At 39.3% G+C, this 23,163-nt stretch overlaps 1 protein-coding gene across 1 annotated transcript in view; it reads right to left on the reverse strand.

Moving 5' to 3' along the window:
* iars2 (isoleucyl-tRNA synthetase 2, mitochondrial) overlaps positions 1-19,083 on the reverse strand; it is a 97,627-nt gene extending 78,544 nt beyond the window's left edge. Inside the window, exons 1-11 of the mRNA XM_043695778.2 lie at positions 18,805-19,083; positions 16,811-16,930; positions 16,435-16,594; positions 14,931-15,079; positions 14,803-14,852; positions 14,598-14,707; positions 8,670-8,760; positions 7,803-7,918; positions 7,133-7,302; positions 6,080-6,170; positions 4,577-4,728 (exon numbers count right to left, since the gene is read on the reverse strand). Coding sequence (XP_043551713.2) covers positions 4,577-4,728; positions 6,080-6,170; positions 7,133-7,302; positions 7,803-7,918; positions 8,670-8,760; positions 14,598-14,707; positions 14,803-14,852; positions 14,931-15,079; positions 16,435-16,594; positions 16,811-16,930; positions 18,805-19,011 — 1,416 coding nt within the window. The 5' untranslated portion in view covers positions 19,012-19,083. The remainder of the gene's footprint in view (positions 1-4,576; positions 4,729-6,079; positions 6,171-7,132; positions 7,303-7,802; positions 7,919-8,669; positions 8,761-14,597; positions 14,708-14,802; positions 14,853-14,930; positions 15,080-16,434; positions 16,595-16,810; positions 16,931-18,804) is intronic.
* Positions 19,084-23,163: the final 4,080 nt, after the last annotated feature.

Here is a 23,163-nt window from a genome sequence, read left to right on the forward strand (position 1 = left end):
AAAATGCAAAGAACTTACAAGTTTCAAATGGATGGCATGAAATACTTGATTCTATGCAATTTGTCATCTTTAATTGCAATTGCGGTGAGCAACTGGAGCATACAAACACTTACATTTCTGTCAATTTAGTATTTTCTACGTTCTGATGAAAGATCATTGGCTTGAAACATTTTGGTTCCCTCTCCACAGATGCTGGGAGATCTGCTATTTCCAATATTTGGTGTTTTTATTACTTGTATTTTTTACTGCTCTTTCAAATAAGAAATATGCACGCTTAGGCAGCATGTAAGATAAAGCACACATTGGTCTACAGTATATTAAATTTTAAAAATAAGAATTTGACAACCTATATTCAATGTAGGCAATAGCACACTCAGATGGCATTACAGTGTTACTGCAATTGCCCAACCAGCAATTGTTTATTCATTTACACAATACAATTTACTTCCAAATAAAAAATACCATTTAAAAAAAGTGCATTCTTTTGTACAATATTGCACAAATCAAGATAAGCTAAGGCCAGAGCTACATAATTGTGTTCTGATACATTTAATCCTCACAAAACTGACAAACAGAAAAATGCCATAAATTAATTCTAATCACAAATCTCAAACTGCAAATAAAAGCTTAAAACGTACATGGGATATATGTTTAAAGACTGACCAGTACATTATAGAATTACACAGCACAGAAGTCATTCAATCCATTTCATTATTTAGTCTTAGATGGCAAAAGGCACTCAAAATAGTAACTGACGCTTCTTAAACAATACTGTACAGTGAGTATAACTGTACTCCTGTTACAGCTGAGAAACAGGAAGCTTGGCCCAACAAGTTCAAGTGTTGTTTATGTCCCCAAAAAACTCCTCCCAAAGGCTTTCATCTAAAGTCATTAACATACCCTCTTAGTTCTTTCTCCCTTGAATGCTTAAGTCACTTCCCCTTAAATGCATATACGCATCAGTAAATGCCATTGTCATTTCTTCCCTCGGTTGTTTTGATGCATATGAATGCAATCCATACAGTCTACGCCCTTTATGTTTGATGAATTCAGTCATCCTATCCCTTTCAATACTAAACATCATTATGCCATTTTGTTTTGTATAATGTCATGTCCACCATCTAAAACTTTCTGGAAGTACTCAGTTATTGAATATTCCACTAAGACTTGAGGGTTTATTATGTACATCTTTAATTGGCCCCCTCTGATTTTCTTTTCTTCTTTATGATTGTAGAATACTTGCCTCTCTTTTAATTTTCCTTAGTAATTTAGTTTTGCTGTTACTCTTTGGCCTCCTAATTTGATTTTTGGCTTCTATCCTAACCTGGTCATACTCCTTTCGTTATCCTCCCCTTCATATTTATGCACACCTTTTCTCTTTATTTTAAAATTGAACTGGTATTTTGATTTCATTAATGAGTTTTTGCACTGCAGTTGCATGGGTTTCTCGTGGACTCTACTGATTTCAGTTTTAAATGTCTCTGATTATTTCCAATTTCATTCTCAGTAAGTTTTTATTTCTCAAATGTCTGTGGGACATGAGCATCACTAGTTGCCCTTGAGAAGGTGGTGACGAGCTATTTTCTTGAACCGCCACAGTCCAACCTACTGTGGGTTGACCCGCAATGCCAATAGGGAGGGAATTCCAGGATTTTGACTCAGTGACAGTGAAGAAACGGTGATATATTTTCAAATCATGGCCATGAGAGGCTTGGAAGGGAACTCGAAGGTGGTGGTATTCCCATGTATCTACCACCCTTGTACATCTAGATGGAAGTGGCCATAGGTTTGGAAGATGCTATCGGAAGATCTTTGGTGAATTTCTGCACTGCATCTTGTAGATAATACACACTGCTGCTGCATAGCATCAGTACTGAAGGAGCAGATGTGGTGCCAATCAAGTGGGCTGCTGTGTCCTAGCTTCTTGAGTGTTGTTGGAGTTGCACTTACCCAGGCTGTAATGAAGCTGCTCCTTTATTAAAGTTATGCTGTCCTTTTTGCTTTTTTTCCAGAGGGTTTGTAAACAACACAGACTCTGAAACGTCTGGTTTGAAGATTTTTAGAGATAATTTGATAATAGCTAACAGATACTGCCTCAGGCAGGAGTCTTTCAAGTTTTAAAAAAATTTGGACAATAAAAGGAGAGTGGCCAGTCCTCCCAGTTCGGCTTTTCACTGGTTTGGTTTTTAATAGTACAGAGGAACCTCAATTATCTGGCCGAATTTCTGAATTTCAGATTATCCTCACAAGATGTCAAGGTCCCAATGCTTGACTAAACTGTGTTATCTGGCATTCGATTATAATGAACAAAATACTTCCCGCCTGTGTTGTTTGGATAATCAATGTTCCTCTGTATTGGGGAAAAAGCTGCTGGATCCAAAGAAGCAGGTCCAGGCTGGGACTCTCTCTGACTTCTGTTCTGTAAGAACCTGTGTTTGATTTTACCCTTATTGCCAAGGGATGTGTATGGACTTTGTTGAAAGTATTTGGAACAGCATCATTAAGTTGGAAGATTTGTTGGGTTTTCAGAGAGATTAAATTATTCTGTATTATGTTGTTTGCATTTCATTCAGTAATGTTGTGAATAAATTATGTTTTGTTTAGAACTAGTGCTTTGACCAGCGACATTTCTCCTGGAATATCCACTTTACACCTGGTTATAACACCTAGCAAAGTTAGGATCTGGACTACCTTCTTGAAATGTTCTGCGGGGTCTGGTCTGGTTCACAATAAGGCAATAGGGCAGTATTCCATCACACCTCTGATTTGTGCCTTGTAGATGATGGACAGGCTTTGGGGAGTCAGGAGGTGAGTTACTCATTACAATATTCCTAGCCTCTGACTTGCTCTTGTACCCACTGTGTCATGTGGAGAGTTCAGTTGAATTCTTGGTCAACAGTAAACCCGATATTGATAGTGGGGATTTCTAAAACGGTAACACCATTGAATGTCATGGGACGGTGGTTAGACTGTCTCTGATTGGTAATGGTCAAAGCTTGACATTTGTATGGTGTGAACGTAGCTTGCCACTTGTCTGTCCAAGCCGGGATGCTGACCAGTCTTAGTGCATTTGAACATGGACTGCTTCAGTATCTGAGGGGTTGTGACTGATACTGAATATTGTGTAATCAGTGAACATCCCCACTTCTGACCTTAAGATGGAGGGAAAGTCATTGGTGAAGCAGCTGAAGACCGTTGAGTCTAAGACACAATCCTGAGGAACTCCTGCAGAGATATCCCAGAACTGAGATGACTAACCTCCAACAACCATGACTATCTTCCTATGTGCCAGGTATGACTCCAACCATTACAGAGTTGACCCCATGAAACCCAGTTTTGCTAGGACTCCTTGTTACCACACTCAGTCAAATGCAGCCTTAGTTGTCACTCTCAGCTGACCTCTGGAAGTCAGCTCTTTTGTCCATACTTGAACCATGGCTGTAATGAGGTCAGGAGCTGAGTGGTCCTATACAGAATCTAAACTGGGCTTCACTGAGCAGGTTATTTCTGAGCAAGTGTGACTTGATAACACTGTTGATGACATCTTCCATCAATTTACTAATGATTGAGAATATACTGTTGGAGATGTTTAATTGACTGGGTTGGATTTGTCCTGCTTTTTATATACAGGACATATCTGCATAATTTTTCACATTGTCGAATAGATGCCAGTGTTGTAACTTTCTGGAAGAGCTTGGTTAGGGAAGCATCAAGGCCAGCAGCACACAACTTCAGTATTGTTGCTGGAATGTTGTCAGGACCCTTAGCCTTTGCAGTATCCAGTGTCTCCAACTGTTTCTTGATATCACATGGAGTGAATTGAATTGGCTGAAGTAGGTATTTAGGCGAAAATGAGGACTGCAGATGCTAGAGATTAGAGTCGCGAGTGTGGTGCCAGAAAAGTACAGCAGGTCAGGCAGAATCCGAGGAGCAGGAAAATCCTGCTCCTCAGATGCTGCCTGACCTGCTGTGCTTTTCCAGCACCACACTCTTGAATGAAGTATGTATCTGTAATGCTGGGAACCACTGGTGGAGGCCAAGATAGATCATCCACTCAGTATTTCTGGTTTGAAGATTGCGCAAAAACATCAGCCTTATCTTTTGCACTGATGTGCTAGATCCTTTGGTCATTAAAGATGAGGATCAGCCTTCTCCAATGAGTTATTTAATTGTTCACCACCATTAAGAGACAGATGATAGCACAGATATAAAGTTATGTCACCTTTGTAAGTTTTCATAAAAGAAAGATTAGAAACTCAGTTCAGATTCAGGGTAGGATGCAGAGATGTTACCAATGTTCCTTTTCACTCCTTTAAAGTCAGCTTTGCCTCTAATATGCATGCATTCATTTTAGTATTTGTCTTACTTTGCCTTCAAGAGGAGAAGAAATTGGGAAGGAAAATATACAATTATAGCTTCAGTAACTTCTAAAGTATGTTAAAACAAAGAAAGTTTTGGCCAGCTCAACAGAAAAAAATGACAATAGCTGATAACATGTAGTTAGAATTTTTACACGTTAATATATGGCAAAATTACAAGCATTACCAATTTAAGTTGTCATTAGAAAAGAATTTACCTGAGCTCTGTCCTTGATACTTGCAGTATCGATAAACCACTGTTTGCTGGCGCGTATAATTACTGGCTTCTTTGTTCTCCAGTCATACGGGTAACTGTGTCTTACGTTGTCCTCTTTCAATAACATGTTTGCTCCATGCAACATTTGAATGACTAATGAAATTCAGAAATTAAAATCCATTAAGACTGTATAAAGACTATCACCTATTTAGAAAACATGGCACAGTTTCCAAGGAAAATAAATTGAAAACTAAAGCAATGTTAATAATACTCATCATTATAACGACAAAACACTTGGTCAAATTAAGCTATGATGAATTAAATAATGGCAAGAGCATGCTTTACTATAGTTTATCCACATAAAGCAGTGGTATAACTCACAAGAAACTAGAATCTGCAATTACGTGGCAGCTAAAAAGCAACTCCACACCAGTGCAACTTCTCAACTGTATCTTAAATTTCACATTTCACTGAGCTGCTGGAATAAAGCTGATATCATGATATGCTATGAGTTGCTTCAAACTAAACATATTATTTTGATTGCAGGTCTTCAATTGTTTTCAAGGACTGGTCAGTTTATAACACTTATTAATTTCCAACAGCACACCAAATAGAGAGTGATGCTTGCTGGCTCCGAAAATTAGAACAAATACAATTCTAAAAATTTTAACTATGTAAATATGCCAGTTAATGCTTCAATGTGCTTTCATACTTGGACAATTCATTACACAGAAATTTGTAATTATATCAAAGAAGAATTAAGCACAGATTGGGGATTGCCTTGCAGGAAGAGGAATACATCAAATCCAATAGCAATCTCTCTGAACAAAACTTGCACACTCATCCATCAGCTAGATGTCAGTCATCTGCCTTTCTCAGGATGGACACAATGGATGGTTGAACAAGACAAAGCAGTGAGAAAACAAAGCTAAATTAAAATCAGAATTAGGAGTTTTTGATTTTATTTTCACCAAATTTCTCCCTTCTACTCTTTCAGGATTTGATTTTTCCCTGATTTACTATTGTTGGCTTTATAATTACTAGGTAACATCAAACAGCTCAACCACATGGCTATTATTCATATGGCAAATCGCACCAAGAAGCACCAGCAGGATGTGCAATGACAGTGGACATTACACAATTTTCCTCATCTTTCTTCTTACATATCTACTCTTCAAAAGAGTGGTTGTTGGCCGTTAAATTACAATTTAGACAAACCAAACATTGTGCAATATTAATGAATGCGCTTTCTTAATCAAAATTCTTGCATAGGCATCAGAAGTATAATCTCCAATTGATTTTGCCCTAAACAAAAGATATTAAAGCCACTTATTGTTTCTTCAACCACTTCAGCTGAGTTCAGCTAAGCAAATCTAAAGCAAGGATTAAATGTTGAACATTACTCGTCACCACAATTCAGCTACTAACATCCAAACCCAATAAATCATTGGGAGAACAATCTAAACAAGATTTCCAAAAATTCTCCAGCAGAGGTATTACTAACCTGTTTCATTTCCTTCATTAAGGACATACTTGTTTTGAAGCTCTAATCCAGCCGCTTCAGTGAAAAAGCCATTTTCATCCACTAAACAGTCCTAAATAGTGAAAACCAAACTAATTAAAACTGCAGCAATTGTGAATATAATGCACCATCCAGGACGAGACATGGCAAAATTTTCACCAATTATAGAGTGGGTAGACTGAAACTATTACCTTTGGTACCTGCCACAAATACGGTTTCTCAACTACTGACTTCAGCATCCCTCTAGATGACTATATGAGACTAGACGAGATTGGTTGGCACTTCCACATCCTACCTGAATCTGAACTCAGTCACCTTTTTTTTTAAAGACACAAAGATGACACAATTTTATGTGAATACTATTGTCTGCCCCCACCAAGCCTCAATCCATCTGCAGCTGTAACCCTCATTCATGCTTTTATTACTTCCAGACTCAAAATACTTTCCCAACCAGAATCACATTCTCCACTCTTTGTAAACTTAAGCTTATCCAAATAGTATTCAGAAACTATTCCCTCCAATTGGAGAATCTAGTATGAAGAAAAAGGTCGAGTTAGGCCTTTCAGGAAAAAAAATAGAAAACTCTGACACACAAAGGTTTGAAATGCGCTTCCACAAATGGGAGTAGATGCTAGATCAAGTGTAAATTTTAAGTTAGAAATGATTGCTTTTTGTTTACCAATATTATTAAAGAGATATGGGGCAACAGCAGAGAATATGAAGGCAGGTTTCAGTTCAGTCATGATTTCATTAAATGGCAGAACAAAATAGCAGGTTCAATGGATTAAATAGCCAGCTCCTGTCCCTATGCCATATTCTAATCCACAGCAACCTATTTACCCATTACCACTGCCCTTGCTGGCCTACACTAACTATGTAAATAAAGGCTGTTGTTGTGGTATATACACTTCTCCCAACCTGACTTTAATCAATGCATTGTTGTTAGAATCACAGCGTTTAGGTGGTCACCATTTGGCTCATTATACATGTACTAGCATTATTAGGCATTTGAGTACATATTAATCTGTAACTTACAACAGAGAGTTTGTGGTGGGAAGCAACACTGTAATCTTCCATTCCATGAGCTGGGGCAGTATGGACCAATCCTGTCCCTTTAACCATTGTGACATGGTTCGCAGGCAAAAGCTGGGATTCCCTTCCAGGAATTACGGGATGTCTACAGACTCCACCTTTTAAATCAGAACCTATACCAGGAGAAGTAATAACATAACTGCATAAAGAGTTATGAAGGATTCAAAATGTATCAAACTCCATACAATGAAAGCCATTCTGTTTTTTGGTAGTAGATAATCTAATTTGATTTTAATATATAATGCAACTCATCTCTATATTCTATGCATAATGAGGAAAGGAAAAGAATTCAGCCACGTTCTCTCATCTGGTCATCAGTCAGCGAGCTCTGCTGAAAGCCGATTTATGTAGACTTCAAGGCTTGACTAGAATACTTCTCGAAAAGCCTCTTAATACATTCATTGTCCAGGCCTGTAAACTTGTCACCTGAACAAAGTCTTAGAAGTATATTCTTGCACATGAAACCATGGCCCAATAATAAATCCAACATTTAGGACATAGATACAAAAGTAAAAATTGGAGATGGGATAGAATTTAGAAAACCTTATAAAGTGCTATAACTTTCAATGAAATAAAGAACAACTCAAGATAAATCTACTTTAATTTCTCTTGCCTGTGACTGTCTGAAGAATTTCAAACTGAGCGTCCAGGATTGTTGCTGTAGATTCTACACATTCTGTACCTAGAAGGTAGAGTTCCTCTGTATTTAAGCACTTCACTAGAGAATACCTGCATTCAGAAACAGCGCAGCGTGTTAGGAATTGACTGACATTTTTAACTGCGGAATTTGATATCCAAATTTCACCATGATAAAACAAGAAAATGAGCTATCTTCCAGTTTTCGAATACAACTTGACAGTTACTAATGTCATCTGTACTGTGAGAAACCTCACCTTTACATGACAACAGTTAATTGTGTTAAACTACAAATTGTATGTTTCAAATGTACTGAAAATTGTAATACAGTATATTAAAATATCAATGTTCAAGTTGCAAAGAAAAGTTATCATACTTTTAAAGCTATCATTTCTCAAGACAGTACAAAATGTTCATAGAAATCTTCAACTTCATTACACCAAAATCTACACATTCATTTCAACTTAAGGGAAAATTTTAGGGCTTTAGATTCTTCCCTGCCAAGTTACTTAATAGTGGTGGCAAGTATCTGTGGGTTCATGGTTACACTTTATTCAAAAGCTCCATTTGTGCGAAAACACAATAGTACCTTGGCTTAAAAATTTAAATCAATATCAGACATGGAACACAATAATTTCTTTCTCCTAAAGAAGCATCTTCTTCACAAAGAACTACAAAGTCAAACTGCATTCAGAGGATCAGGTCATTCAAAACTTAATTGATGTTTGATCAGACAATTTTGATTACATTTTGGACACTTCTTGGCTGGAGGTAAAAGCAAATAATGTCATTCAAGGAGGCACCTTATTCTAATGTGGAACTTATAAGTAACATCAGAACTTACTCAGCATTTGGCATATAACAAACTGCCTGGTTAGCTGGAATTGTCCAAGGCTGGGTTGTCCAGATTAATGCATGAACAGAGGATGCATCCCCTGAAAGATAAAATAGTTATTTTCCAACTATTGCAAAGTAAAAAGACAAACTTTTTTTTACAACCTGACGTTCATATTATTGATGCATCAAGTCAAATATTACTTTTTTTACTGAAAGCATCTTTCTGAAATCTATCAACTTATCAAATGCATTCTATTATTCTTCAGAGCTGTGGACATAACTGTCTTGTTGAAAGAAAACATAAAATAACCTAAAGACATTAACCAATGAGCCCATACTTATCATATTTCACTTATTTCCATTAATCACATTAAGTAACTAGCACATATCTGTAAATAGAGTATCACAAGATACTTGCCTCTTCCCATAAAACCATAAGTAGCAGGAACAAGAGTAGGCCATTCAGCCCCTTGAGCCTGCACCACCATTCAATAGAATCATGGCTGATTCAACATTCTTCATAGTCACTTTCCTGCATTTTCCCCTTAACCTTTGATTTCCCTACTTATCAAGAACCTATCAATCTTAGCCTGAAATATACACAAGGACATTGCCCCACAGCTCCCTCTGGGTAGGACTTCCTTTTATTCTGGTCCTAAACACGAGGAGAACCATCCTCTCAGCAATTATCCTGTCAAGCCCCTTAAGAATCCTATATGTTTCAATGAGATCACTTCCCATTCTTCTAAACTCCAGTGAGTAGAGTCCCAATCTGTTTCGCCTTTGCTCATAAGCTAATCCCCCCTCAGACAAGGGAGCCTAGTGAACATTCTCTGAACTGTCTCCAATGAAATTACATCTTTCCCTAAATAAGGGACCAAAACTGCTAACAGTATTCCAGATGTGTAGTCTCACCAGCACCTTGTACAGTTGCTCTAAGACTTCCCTACTCTTATACTCAACTTACTTGAAATAAGGGCCAACATTCCATTAGCCTTCCTGATTATCTGCTGCACCTGTGTGGTAGATTTATGTGTTTCAATTACAAGTAACCCCAGTCTCTTTGTGTTACAGCTTTCTGCAATTTTTGTCCATTTAAATTATATTCTGTTCTTTTGTTCTCCTTTCCAAAATGAACAATTTCATATTTTACCACATTATACTCTATTTGACACCTTTTCAATCACATACAAAACCTATCAATATCTCTCTGCAGACTGTTTGTATCCCTCTGACAACCTGACTTTCCATCTATTTTTGCATTGTCTGCAGATTTGGCAACAGTACATTGTGATGATGCTGCCCCTTTTACAAGGTTATGTTGTCCTTGTTTTTTTTAAATCAAGCGGGGTTGTAAAGGCAGAGGTCCCTTTATGTCTGGAAATGCCTACTTTATAAACAATGGCAGGGGAGTGACCAATTCTCCCAGTTCAGTTTTTTTTTCCTAGTTTGGTTTAGTTTTAGCAAGCAATGAGAAACTGCTGGGGACCTAGAGGAGCAGCTGCAGTGAAAACAGGTTGCATGCTTCAACAGAGGTCTTGCCTAAACCTTCTCTCTGAAAACTGTCCTGCCGTAAGAACCTGGGTTGAATTTACCTTTAGCCAAGGGGTGTGTTTATGGGATGTTGCAGGAATTGGAACAGCGTTATTAAGCCAACCAACAAAATATCACCACTTATCAAGTAAGTTAAGTTATTCTAAATGCTGCTTTCTTTTGATCGTGGTTCATCCGAACAAAAAGAATTTACAGCCCAGGAACAGGCCCTTCGGCCCCCCAAGCCTGAGTCGATCCAAATGTACCGTCTAAACCTGTAATTCAATTCCTAAGCATTTGTATCCCTCTGCTCCCCACCTACTCATGCATTTGTCCAGACGCATCTTAAATGAATCTACCGTGCCTGCCTCTACCACCTCTGCTGGCAATGCGTTCCAAACGTCCCCCACCCTCTGTGTGAAGTAGTTGCCACATGTATCCCCCTTAAACTTTCCACCTCTCACCTTGAAAGCATGACCTCTTGTTATTGAATCTTTCACCCTGGGAAAAAACTTATCTCTATCAAATATGTTTAAATAAATTCTGTTTTGTTTGAAACAAAGTGGTTTGACCAGCTGCATCACTCCTGAAATATCTACTTTACATATCCTATAAAATAGGTTAGGTTCTGGGCTATCTTCTTAAAATGTTTTGAGGGGGTCTGACCTGGTCCATAATAACATTCATTTCCTTATTCCAAGTCATTAATACATATTGTAAACTATTGGAGTCCCAGCACTGATCTCTGTGGAACACACTGGTTGTAGGTCACCAACTTGAAAAATAAACTTTTATCTTCACTAAATAAAAACCGAAAGAACTGCGGATGCTGTAAATCAGAAACAAAACAGAAATTGCTAGAAAAGCTCAGCATCTGGCAGCATCTGAGAAGAGAAACTAGAGTTAACATTTCGGGTCAAGGGACCCTTCCTCAGAAAGGTTAACTCTGATCTCTTTCCACGGATGCTGCCAGACCTGCTGAGTTTTTCCAGCAATTTCTGTTTTTGCCCTTTATCCCCACTTGTTGTTTCCTGCCATTAGCCAATTGTCTATCCATACCAATGTACTACCTCCAAACACCATGGGCTCTTATCTTAAGACTTAACCTTTTGTGAGGTATCTGATTGAATGTCTCCTGGAAGACCAAATACAACACATCTATAGGTCCCCTTCTATGCACTCTGATTCAGACTTCCTGGAAACATTCTAACAGACACGATTTCCCTTTCATGAAGCCAATCTGCCTCTGCTTGATTAGATTAAGGTTTGCCAAATATTTTGCTATTACTTCCTTAAAATTGATTCTAATATTTTTCCAACGATAGATCTTAGGCTAACTGGCTTATAGTTAGTTGCATTTTGCCTCCCCTGCATTTTGAATAGGCTTGTCACATTAGCAGTTTTACAATTCTCTATCACTTCTCCAGAAACCAAGGATTTACAGCTAATGCATCCACTACTCTGCAGCTACCTATTTTAGAATTCGAGGATGCCAGGCATCAGATTCACGAGATTTATCTGCCTTTTGCCACAATACATCATCTAATACTACTGCTTTAATAATGGTGATGGCACTTAATTCTTCCCCTGTAGCCTTAATAATGCTCTTAATGGGATGCTCAAACTATCTTTAAAGACTGGTGTAAAATACTTGTTTAATTTCTGTCATTTCTTTGTTCCCCATAACCATCTCCTTAAATTCATTTTGTAAGGGGCTGAAGTTTACTTTTATCTCAATCTTCCTTTTATATATGTAAAGAAACTTAATGTCAGTTTTTATATTCCTCAACACTTTGTCCTCATAGTTTATTTTCTGTCTTTATTAACTTATGAGTTCATCTTTGCTGGATTCTGAACTTATTCCAGCATTTGGGGCTATCACTGACTTTGGACTCCTTATATACGTTTACTTTCAATTTAATATTCTCCTTAACTTCCAACGATGGTCATGGTTGATTTATCCCTCTCTTAGAATCTTGACGCCTTACTACTATTTTTGCTGAGAGTCACAAATTACCTTTTAAATCTCTGTCATTGCTTGCTTACTGTCAGTCCTAGTAATGTACCCACCTAGTTCATTTTAGCTGACTCTATCCTCACTTCATTATAATTCCCTTTATTTAAGTTAAACACAGTTGTTTCTGACCCAAGTTTCTCACTCTTGAACTGAATATTAAATTCTCCATTATGATCACTACTTCCAATGGTAACTTTTACTGTGTGTTCGTTTGTTAAACTTATTTTATCACCCATTACAAATTCAAGGTAGCCTGCTCCCTGGGTGGATCCATGAATAGTATTCTCAGAAACTATCCCTGCTGCTCTCTTATGAATTTGTAGTCATAGCTATCCTTCCCAATTTGATTAACCCAATCACTATGAAGATTAAAGTCACCCATAATTATTGTTTTATTCTTTGTACATGCTCCTATTACTTGTTGATTTATCTCCTTTCCTACAGAGTGGCTGCTGTTTAAAGGTCTATTCCTACCAATGTTTTCTTTCCCTTGGTTTTTATTTAAAACCTGCACCCAAATTCATTCTACATTATGCAGGCCTAGATTGCGTCTCGCAACTGTCCTCATTTTATCTCTCATTAATAGTGTTACCTCACTCTCTTTTCCATTATTCTTGTCTCTCTGTAAGGTCAAATGTCCTTGTATGTAAAGTTCTCAGTTTTAATCTCTATGTGGCCATGTTTCCATAATGGTTATAAGATCATATTCATTTACCTCAACCTGCGCAGTCAGTTCCTCTACTTTATTCCGAATGCTTTGTGCGTAAAGATACAAAGTCTTTAAATTTGTTCTGCTAGTGAATTTCCCTACACTTTTATGGGTGTTTGATGTGATGTGACAATCGCACATTCTGTCCCTTCTTTTTATTTTCTGATAATAATAAGCCCCATCACTAACGTGCATCCAACCTTCTCCTTTACTTTAGATTTTCTAATTTTCCATGCAACTGAACCCATCCACTGTGCCCCTCCTTCCCTCCAAATACTTATATTTCCTTAGCAGAACCTCTTCCTCTTGTTGGTATCTAAGTGGACCACGACAACTGGATCTTTCCACTCCAACTCCAGATTTTTCTGCAGCTCAGGTCAGATATCCTGAAATTGGGTACCAGGCAGACAACACAGGCTTTTGGATACTTGATCCTGGCCACAGAGAACCATGTTTATTCCTCTGACTATACTATGATTACAACCACATTTCTCTTTTCTCCACCAACTAAAACCAGCCCCCACCCTTACATGGCTCCCTATACCATGATGCTATGGTGAGTTCTCCTCACACTGTTAATGGCACTATTTGGAAACAGAAGAAAATATATTTTAACTGCTGACAACTATTATGAATCTTTCTCAACAGGCGAAACTTCAGCTATAAGAAACAGCATCAGCACTATGTTCATTATGTGCAACTCAAAGCAGTCAAACTCAATTTTGATTATGTTTAATATGTCTCACACACTTCTCACCTTGACAAAGTTAGTAAGAGAGGAATCCTGGCTGATTATTGTCCTCCAAGTCAACAAACATAAAGCAGAATTTCAGCATCCTTCCAGCAACCAAACAAGTATCAACTAGTGATTTGAACCATTAACACTCATCTTAAGTTAACTGGTGGGACATACAGTTTGTCAAGGTAACTGATAATTACTGAAGGATTGAAAGCAACTGTTCACTTGCTGTTCAAATGTCAACCTAGATAAAGTAGTATTGTCAGGCTGTTCACTCACAGTATTAGAAATGCTTAACATATACTTAAAAATGTGTTGCTGGAAAAGTGCAGCAGGTCAGGCAGCATAAAAGGAGAAGGAGAATCGACGTTTCGGGCATAAGCCCTTCTTCAGGAATGAGGAGGGTGTGCCAAGCAGGCTAAGATAAAAGGTAGGGAAGAGGGACTTGGGGGACGGGCATTGGGAATGCGATAGGTAGAAGGAGGTTAAGGTGAGGGTGATAGGCCAGAGACCCCCTCTCCAGCCTATCACCCTCACCTTAACCTCCTTCTACCTATCGCATTCCCAACGCCCCTCCCCCAAGTCCCTCCTCCCAATCTTTTATCTTAGCCTGCTTGGCACACCCTCCTCATTCCTGAAGAAGGGCTTATGCCCGAAACGTCGATTCTCCTTCTCCTTTGATGCTGCCTGACCTGCTGCGCTTTTCCAGCAACACATTTTTAAGCTCTGATCCCCAGCATCTGCAGTCCTCACTTTCTCCTTTACTTAACATATAGCCTTTATATAAAAGGCAGTGCATAACAAAGCACCAACCACTCTCCATTCTACCTATATTTTTCCCCAGATTTGATACACCGTTATTTAATGAGCTGCATCCCCAAGCTGAATCTGAGCCAAAACTCCTACAGCGAACAATACTAAATTTGTGACACTCTACCTGATGCTGAAGCTAATTTGGAGGGGACTTTTATGAGAGGAAACTTGACATATGCCGATCGACTAACATGCTGCTGATTGTATTCAAGTTCAGCTTCAGCCAAGGCTGTTCTGCAAAGATAGATGGAAAAAAAAATAACAAACATTGTACTCTGTGAAAAATAACTAAAACTTCCAAATTACCAACAATAAAAGAAGTGACAAACCTTGTGGAAGGAGACCAAAATACGGGTTTGTAGTCTTGATAAATATACCCCTTAAGGCGAAGAGAAGTAAAATTACCAGATTATCAAGATTTGGACAACACGTGAAACTTACAAGAACAATAAAATACCTCATCAAACATTTTGTGGAAAACTTCTAACTGTTTAGCTTCATACTGTTTGTCAAATGTATAATAACATTTATCCCAATCAGCCATCACGCCCCATCGAATAAACGCTGCTCGTTGGCGCTCAATTGTTCTTTCTGCAAATTCTTTGGCTAGAAGACAAAAATGACATAAAACACATTAAGTTACGAGAAACTTTGGTCTGTTGACTCTCCTGCACTCCTCCATACGGAAAGGTTCTAATCAAGGTTGCAAGGAGGTGGGACAGAGAACAGCACCTCCTTCGATCTTAAAAGCTGAAAGTACAAATGCATTTTTGCTGTGGTCGTTTAAGAGTTAGTATCATTTTGTAGTGATGAGTTTGATACTGTCTCAAAAATAGTTACCATCAAACTCTTATACTTAATTAAGTTTTCTTTTGTGAGTTCTGCCTGGTGGACCTGCATTTATTGCCCACTCCTAAGATGCTCATGAGAAGTTAAATCAGAAGTTTTGTAACTTAAAATGGAGTGTAGGAACGATCACAGTATAACTGTTTTCATTCACTCAAATTTTCCCTGTGTCTGGCCAGTTCCACACCATCTCCGTCCCCAAATTTTAACTCCTGCATTATCATAAGCATCACAACGGATTAGTATTGAAACCAACTTCCTCAAGAATAAATCTCTGTTGAAGGCATAAGTTAGGGTTCCAGAATTGACAAACATTTCTCAAGAATATCAGAGCCTTAACACTCTACTGACACTATGTTGTGCCGCTGATAAATAATTCCTGCAATCAGACATCCTTAAACAGCCAACTAAAATCTGTTAACCCATGCAAACCGGTTTAAAAAAAATGGCTGACAAAGATCTTAGCTGTTCTCTAACTTTATTGGAGGATTGAGATCGTAACTGAGCTCAGGGCTAATGAAAAGGAAAGCTGATGCTTTTAATCACTACTCAGAAAATCGAGGCTGGAAATGCATTCATGCACATTAATATGGAAAGCATTAGGTTTGGTTCTGATTCTACCACTGGTGAAATAGCTAGCCAAAAATAACATTCAAGTTTTATATGGGGGGAAATACCAGATGACCTGCCGTAACTGCGGAACAACACCAGAGAAGATTCAATAGCATGAGGAGGAGAACAAAACCTAAGAAAAAACTGAAGCATAGGCAAGTTAGAACTTTCGCACTCCTTCTGTTTTCTTCTCTCTTGTTGTCACATGTAATTAACAAAACAAATGGCTTTTGCATTTAACAAATGTTCAAACCAACAATGCGAAAATCTATACATTAGAAATGTACAAGAATAAAATACCCTCCAAGACATAATCTGCAATTAAGAAATAAAAATCACATGTACTAAAGCTGGACAGTTGAAGTTATTTTTACAGCTTAGTTACTGATTTCAAACTATTTCAAAAAAGGGTCAGCTGTAATTATTTGCAATGTTGGTAAATAGGGAGAGAACATCTTCAGATATTTGAATTAACTAATGTTGATGGCATGGAAAAAGTGTACCTTTTTGTCTGATCTCGATAGGAAAAAGTGTTTTAGCTTCTTCACCACATTCTGCCAATGCTCTAAGTTCAATAGGCAACCCATGACAATCCCAGCCTGGTACAAAGTGAACTCTGGAGCCTCTCATCAGCTGAAACCTATTAATGATATCCTTCAATATCTGCAGTTAGGGGAATTAGAAAATAATGACAAGTCATGGAATAATATTATATCACTTATATAAATATATACTTTATCTCTAAAAAAAATTATTCCAAGCACAACACATTATCAAATTATGATTTGTAAATCTCACACAGAATACGAAGTATCTTAATACGAGGAAAACTGCAAAAAATGTATACGTTTATTGAGCATTGAAGAGAAAATGACCTACTTTATTTAAGGCATGACCAACATGAGGGTCACCATTAGCATAAGGTGGGCCATCGTGAAGACAAAATTCTTTTCCTTTCCGGTTTCTTTGCCATGAATATAATTCTGAAAACCCACATTCCTATGAAAACAAGAAATGTCAAGATTTCAATGACTTGCAAAATCTTTCCAATTGACTACACATATAAACTCAAAGGCAACCAATGAATAAGTGTTTATAAGATAAACATGAAGGAAAAAATTCTCTATTACTTCATCAATTCTTCAATGTATGGCATGCAGGAATAAATCAAATGTGTTCCTTGTGAGAAATGGTTTAAAAGGCATGGGACAACTATCGACATATAGGCAGTCTCCCATTTATTAAAGGGTTCCATTCTGAAGTCTGTTGACAAGTCAATTTGTATGCAAGTCAGTACTCAATGCACAACAATAAAGAAGTGCCATGCATAAAGTACAGGAAGTATTCAAGTCAGATCATTAAAATTACACCCCTACATGAGGTCACGTTCATAAGTCGGTTTGTAGATCAGGGACCCCCTGTAATTCAGTCCTAACTTTGTATTTCCATTACAATTCCTATATCCATAGGAATAGAAATTGAAGAAAATCTTTTTCACACTGGTTATGGTCTGGAATGCATTAACTGAGAATGAGTGATCAAGGCACACTCAAATGCTTAATGGAAGGATTCACAAGGGAATTGGACTTTAGCTGGAAAAAGAAGAATGCGCATTGTTACAGGGAGAAGGAAGGAAAATGGCACCAGATGTCATGCAGACATTGTAACCAAAGAGCCTCCTTCGCTGTTTTGTCAGTTCTGTGATTCAGTGTCCACAGCTCTCACTTATGCAGTCAAACAATAGGCAATGCACACCAGCAGTAGCTATACACTAGTACCCCACTTCAACAGATGAACTAAAGCTCGAGTCTGACATAACTAGCCTTCTATGTGGTCAGTTGGGTGCTTGGAGAAAGTGAGGACTGCAGAGTCTGGAGATCAGAGTCAAAAAGTGTTGTGTTGGAAAAGCACTGTGGGTCAGGCAGCATCCGAGGAGCAGGAGAGGCGATGTTTCAAGCTTAAGTTCTTTATCAGGAATGTTGGGGATGAAAAGCTTATGCTTGAAATGTAGACTCTCCTGCTCCTCAGATGCTGCCTGACCCGCTGTGCTTTTCCAGCACCGCACTTTTTGACAGTTGGATGCTGCAGATGATCGTAGCTCTGAAGAGGGACACCAGGGAAATATGTGGTACAACAAGGGCACCACGCTGATGAAGTAGATTGGTAGCCTGACGCTCAAAAAGCAGTGAGACTTCATGGAGGACCATCTCAGTCAGCAATGAAAATATGTCATCAAATGGAACAAAATCATAAGAAATAGGGGCTATTCAACCCATCAAGTCTGCTGTGCCATGCAATGAGGTCATGATAACCCCTCAACTCTATTTCCTGCCTTTTCCCTGTTACTCTTGATTCCCTTGCTGATTAAACATCAGTTTATCTCGTCCTTGAATATACTAAAGGACAGTGCCCCCTGCAGTAAAGAATTCTACAGACTCATATTCCCACTGCGAGAGGAAATGCCTCCTCATCTCTGCCCCAGCTGTTGCAAAGGGACTTGGGAGAAGACTCTGCTTTCCCACCTGCCCACAGTAGACAGATCAGTGACACACTCATCTCCCTTTTGGCGTGACTAAACCTCTGGGACCAAGTCAACAGCCTGGTCGGGCTGAGTGCTGTGGGGCTCTGGTACTTTGCAGAGTGAAGCCCTTGCTGCCAGCCTCACTGACTGACCAATCAGCACTATCCTGGACACTGTTCCCCTGCCCTCCCCACACCACCCCACTCCTGACTGCCCCTGTCCTGGACACTGACCCTGTCCTGGACACTGACCCTGTCCTGGACACTGCCCCTGTCCTGGACACTGACCCTGTCCTGGACACTGACCCTGTCCTGGACACTGCCCCGCTCCCACACCCCTCACCCTCCCCTACCCTCTGGATCTGCAGCTCCTTTTCCAGCAGCTCCTGGCCGCTCGGTCTCATGGGGAAGTCGGTGCGGGGCAGCAGCACCGTCTCCCGGTATTTGTTGCTGCTCGCGCTCGAATTCCAGCTGGTGAGCGACTGCCGGTACCGGGCGGCGGCATCCCGCAGTTTCCCGGTTAGTGAGGAGCCGCGGCGGGCTCTCAGCATCACAATCATGGCGGACACTGCGGCCGGTGGGCACCAGGACCCAGCGGCGACCACGCCAGTAGCAACGGCGGCCACCGAGGCTCAGAACGCGCGTGCCAAAAGCCGCAGCCTGCCTCCTTTCCCCCCCGGAACACCTCAGCAACACCCTCTACCGCCCAGCTGAGTATCCAACAGCTGTCACTTCAGGATACACCAAAGAAAATCTTTTAATTGCAAACCAACAGAAAAATCTGGATCTGTCTTTATTTTCTCTCAGCACATGGAGCTTTAAACCAAAAAATATCAAGCCTATAGAGGCAAAATGTCACAAATCTTCTAGAAGTAGCAACCAGTGCAACAATTTTAATCAACTTTATTTCAAAGTCATAAGTCAGATGACACTGGCTTACAGTCCAGCACATTTATTTGAAATCACAAGCTTTTGGAGCGTTGCCCCTTCATCACCTTGCCCACCCCGTCCAACACCGTCACTTCCACATCATGCCCACCAACTTTATTTCAGGTTCATTCAAGGCATAAAAACTGAAAGAACTGCGAATGCTGGAATGCAGAAACAAAAATAGAAATTATAGATGGTGTAATTTCTATCCATGTACCTCCTTCCTCCTCAGTATCCAAGGACCCAAACACACCTTCAAGGTGGAGCAGTGCTTTAAGTGGACTGCATAATCTAGTCTATTGCATTTGCTGCTTACAATGTGGTCTCCTCTACATTGGGGAAACAAAAGTTTAGACTGGGTGACTGCTTTGCAGAACACCTAGTTCTGCCCGCAAAAAAGGCCCTGAGCCTCCACCTGCCTGCCACTTCAATACACCATTGTGTTCTCTGGCCAACATCTCTGTCTCAGGTTTGCTGTAGTGCTCCAGCGAAGGTCAGTGCAAGTTGGAAGAACAACACCAAATTTTTCGCTTGCGACCCTGTAACCTTCTGGACTCAACAAGTACAATAACTTTAAGGCTTGAACTGCCCCATGTCTTTACTCTAACCCCAACACACCAGGCCTTACTGTCACATAGTCTGCCATTGCACACAACCTATTGTTAGCAACTAACAGTCCCCAGTAATAGCTATTTACACTCCTAACAAGATCGTTATCCACTCTGTAGTCTGTCCAATTGTTCTTCTTTCTCTTTGGGCTTTATCCCAACCTAGAATTTACTCCTTACCACCTCATCCAACCCTATCTTCTCCATATAAACCAACATTTCCTAGCTACCATCAGTTCTAAGGAAGAGTCACTCAACCTGAAACGTTAACTTTAATTCTCTCCATAGATGCTGCCAGACCTGCTGAGCTTTTCCAGCAATTTCTGTTTTTGTTTCATTCAAGGCATGTTTATTATCAGGAATACAGATTAAACAATATTGTCTGGTCAGTTCCAATTGCCATTTTCACCCGAGCATATCCCTTTTTATGGAAAATGAACAAACTCATCATGACCAATTAAATTTTGCAATTGTCTTTCAAACAACTTTTCCCTTTCTCTGATACTTTTTAACCTCATTCATTACATTATAAGAATGATTTCCTTGATATTTCTTTTCGAAAGCAGCATCCAGATAGAGTCATAGAGATGTATAGCACAGAAACAACTTGACCATACCAACCAGATATCCTCGATAAATCTAGTCGCCTTTGACAGCATTTGGCCCGTCCTATTCGTACACCCATCCACAAATCGTTTTATTGAACCAGCCTCCACCACTTCCTGTGGCAACTCACTCCATAAATACACCACCTTCTGTGTGAAGAAGTCGCCCTTTAGGCCCTGTTTAAATCATTCCCCTCCCACCTTAAACCTTTGCCCTCTAGTTTTGGACTCTCCTTCACTGGGGAAAAGACCTTGTCTATTTACCCTATCCATGCCCCTCATGATTTAATAAACCTCTTATAAGTTTACCCCTCAGCCTTTGATTCTCTAGGGAAAATAGCCCCAGCCTATTTGCCTCTTCCTACAGCTAAAACTATCCAACCCTGGCAATATCCTTGCAAATCTTTTCCTTGGTGAAGATTATAAATCTTTTTAAATTTCCTGGATTCTTCAGGTCAACCTTATATGATTAGTTAGCAACAATACCAAATACAGGAAAGTGATTTTAATAAACACTTTCTATTTGATGGACTATAAGGATTTTCCTTGTGGCTTACTTATTTATGGAAGCAAAAATAGGTTACTCAGCTCCTCAAGTATGTTCTACCAGTATGTTAAGGCAGAGGAATTGGTTTAGCTCAGTTAGCTGGATTGTTGGTTTGCAGAGTAGCATGTTGCCAACAGTATGGGTTCAATTCTCATTACTAGTTTGAGGTTACTATGAAAAACCCTCCTTCTCAGCCTCTCTTCCCTTGTATGAGAGCAGGTAGCCCCCAGATTAAGTCACCTATCTTTAATGAGAGAACTGGCTATGCAACATATTAGTTCATATCTGATTCTTGCCACCACTTTCTCTGCATCCCTTGATGCCCTAATTCAAAAAACTGTTGATCTTAGACTTCAAATTGACCCAGCTTCCACAGCCTCTTGATGTAACTGCTTCCTAAATTCATTCCTAAATGGTCTGGTTCTAATTTTAAGATTGTTGCCCCCTGTACTTGACTTACCCACCAGACAAAATGATTTATCTGCAAAAACCGTGCTGAGACCACGTAATAACAGTTTTCGACTTGTATGAACAGTGTCCTTTTATTTTTGTGTCTTTGAAAACTGAATTGCAAGGAGTAAGAACTGCTTTTAAAATTAGGAATTTACAAGGAAGGCTGCCGAATTTCAGAAAATAAGGATTCCATACTTATTTTGATTGTGGACAGGGCAAGAGAAATGGTTATGTGTGTTTTTTTAATATGGGTAGTTTTCGTATAAAGTGTATTTTGACATTGTGATTTGGCTGTTATGTCGCTGAAGAATTAGTGAGCAGTATTTTCAAGAATGCTTACCTGTTCACCATTGTGCGATTCCAGTAGTGATTGTTTTGCACACTTTGTTCTGCGCATGTGCTGATGTCATCTGTCGTCAGAGCATGTGAGAGGTACACTACATTGAGCAGCTTCATCTCAAAAATTAAACGAATGAATGTTCATTGCTCTGCCTCTGAAAGTATTCTTGTGTAATTCCTGTACAAGCCTTGTAGAATTCCTGCGGGACTGCATTACTCTTAAGCATACCATTTGCCTTTCTAATTTGTTCTAATATTTGCATATCACACAATCTAAACCAACCCCCAAGAAACAGTCAGGAGACAATCAATCACACCCATCTGGGGTAGCATGGTACTTAAGTGGTTAGCACTGCTGCCTCACAGTGCCAGGTACCTGGGTTCCATTCCAGCCCTGTGCAACTGTCTGTGTGCAGTTTGTACATTCTCACTGTGTCTGCATAGGTTTCCTCCAGGTGCTCCGGTTTCCTCCCACAATGCAAAAACATGGGTTAGGTGAATTTGCCTAGCTAAATTGCCCATAGTGTTCACAGATGTGTAGGTTAGGCGTATTACCAGGGGTAAATGTAGGAGAATGGGTCCCTTTGGAGGGTCAGTGTGGACTTTTAGGGCTGAAGAGCCTGTTTCCTCTAAGGATTCTATGAATTATCACAACTGATCCTGAAGATGATGACCCTCTGTCCCAGCATTAACAAATATTTTTTTTTCAATGTAGTGTTAAATTTACTTTTCTTTTGTTAATAAAAATGATTTAAATGTTCACTCAGGCTTTGCCAAACTTTGTGTTAGGGTTTTGGCAGACTTTTGAGTGATTGTGAGTGATATTTTTTGCTGGTCTGCCCCGACCCCATTTATCCCATAGACCCCGTTATTTATATTAAGCGATTTTCTATGAAATGAAATTTCGCTGGAATGCTAGCAGGCGTTATAGGAGAACTACCTATATGCAGACCATCACATTTTCACATTCCAAAGGAATGTTTGTTGCAACAATATCCATTGTATGCATATTGTAAATTGTCTCAGAATATTATTCTGGACAAAAACAAGAAAGAGGACACGATGTTCTGGTGATATTAATGCAAAACAATTTCTCGTGTTTGGATCACCCCCAGTTACACTTTACAAACAGTAAGAAGGGGTGGTCCCACCTTTGTTTTAGGTTTCAGGGGAGTTGTCGATGTGAGTGATTGCTGGTTATATTAGGGCATGCGCGCAGCCGCGGAGTGA

The sequence above is a fragment of the Chiloscyllium plagiosum genome, unplaced genomic scaffold (genome assembly GCF_037043375.1).
Source record: "Chiloscyllium plagiosum isolate Xiang-an unplaced genomic scaffold, Cpla_swu_hap1 HiC_scaffold_10, whole genome shotgun sequence".
Taxonomy (NCBI): Eukaryota; Metazoa; Chordata; class Chondrichthyes; order Orectolobiformes; family Hemiscylliidae; genus Chiloscyllium; species Chiloscyllium plagiosum.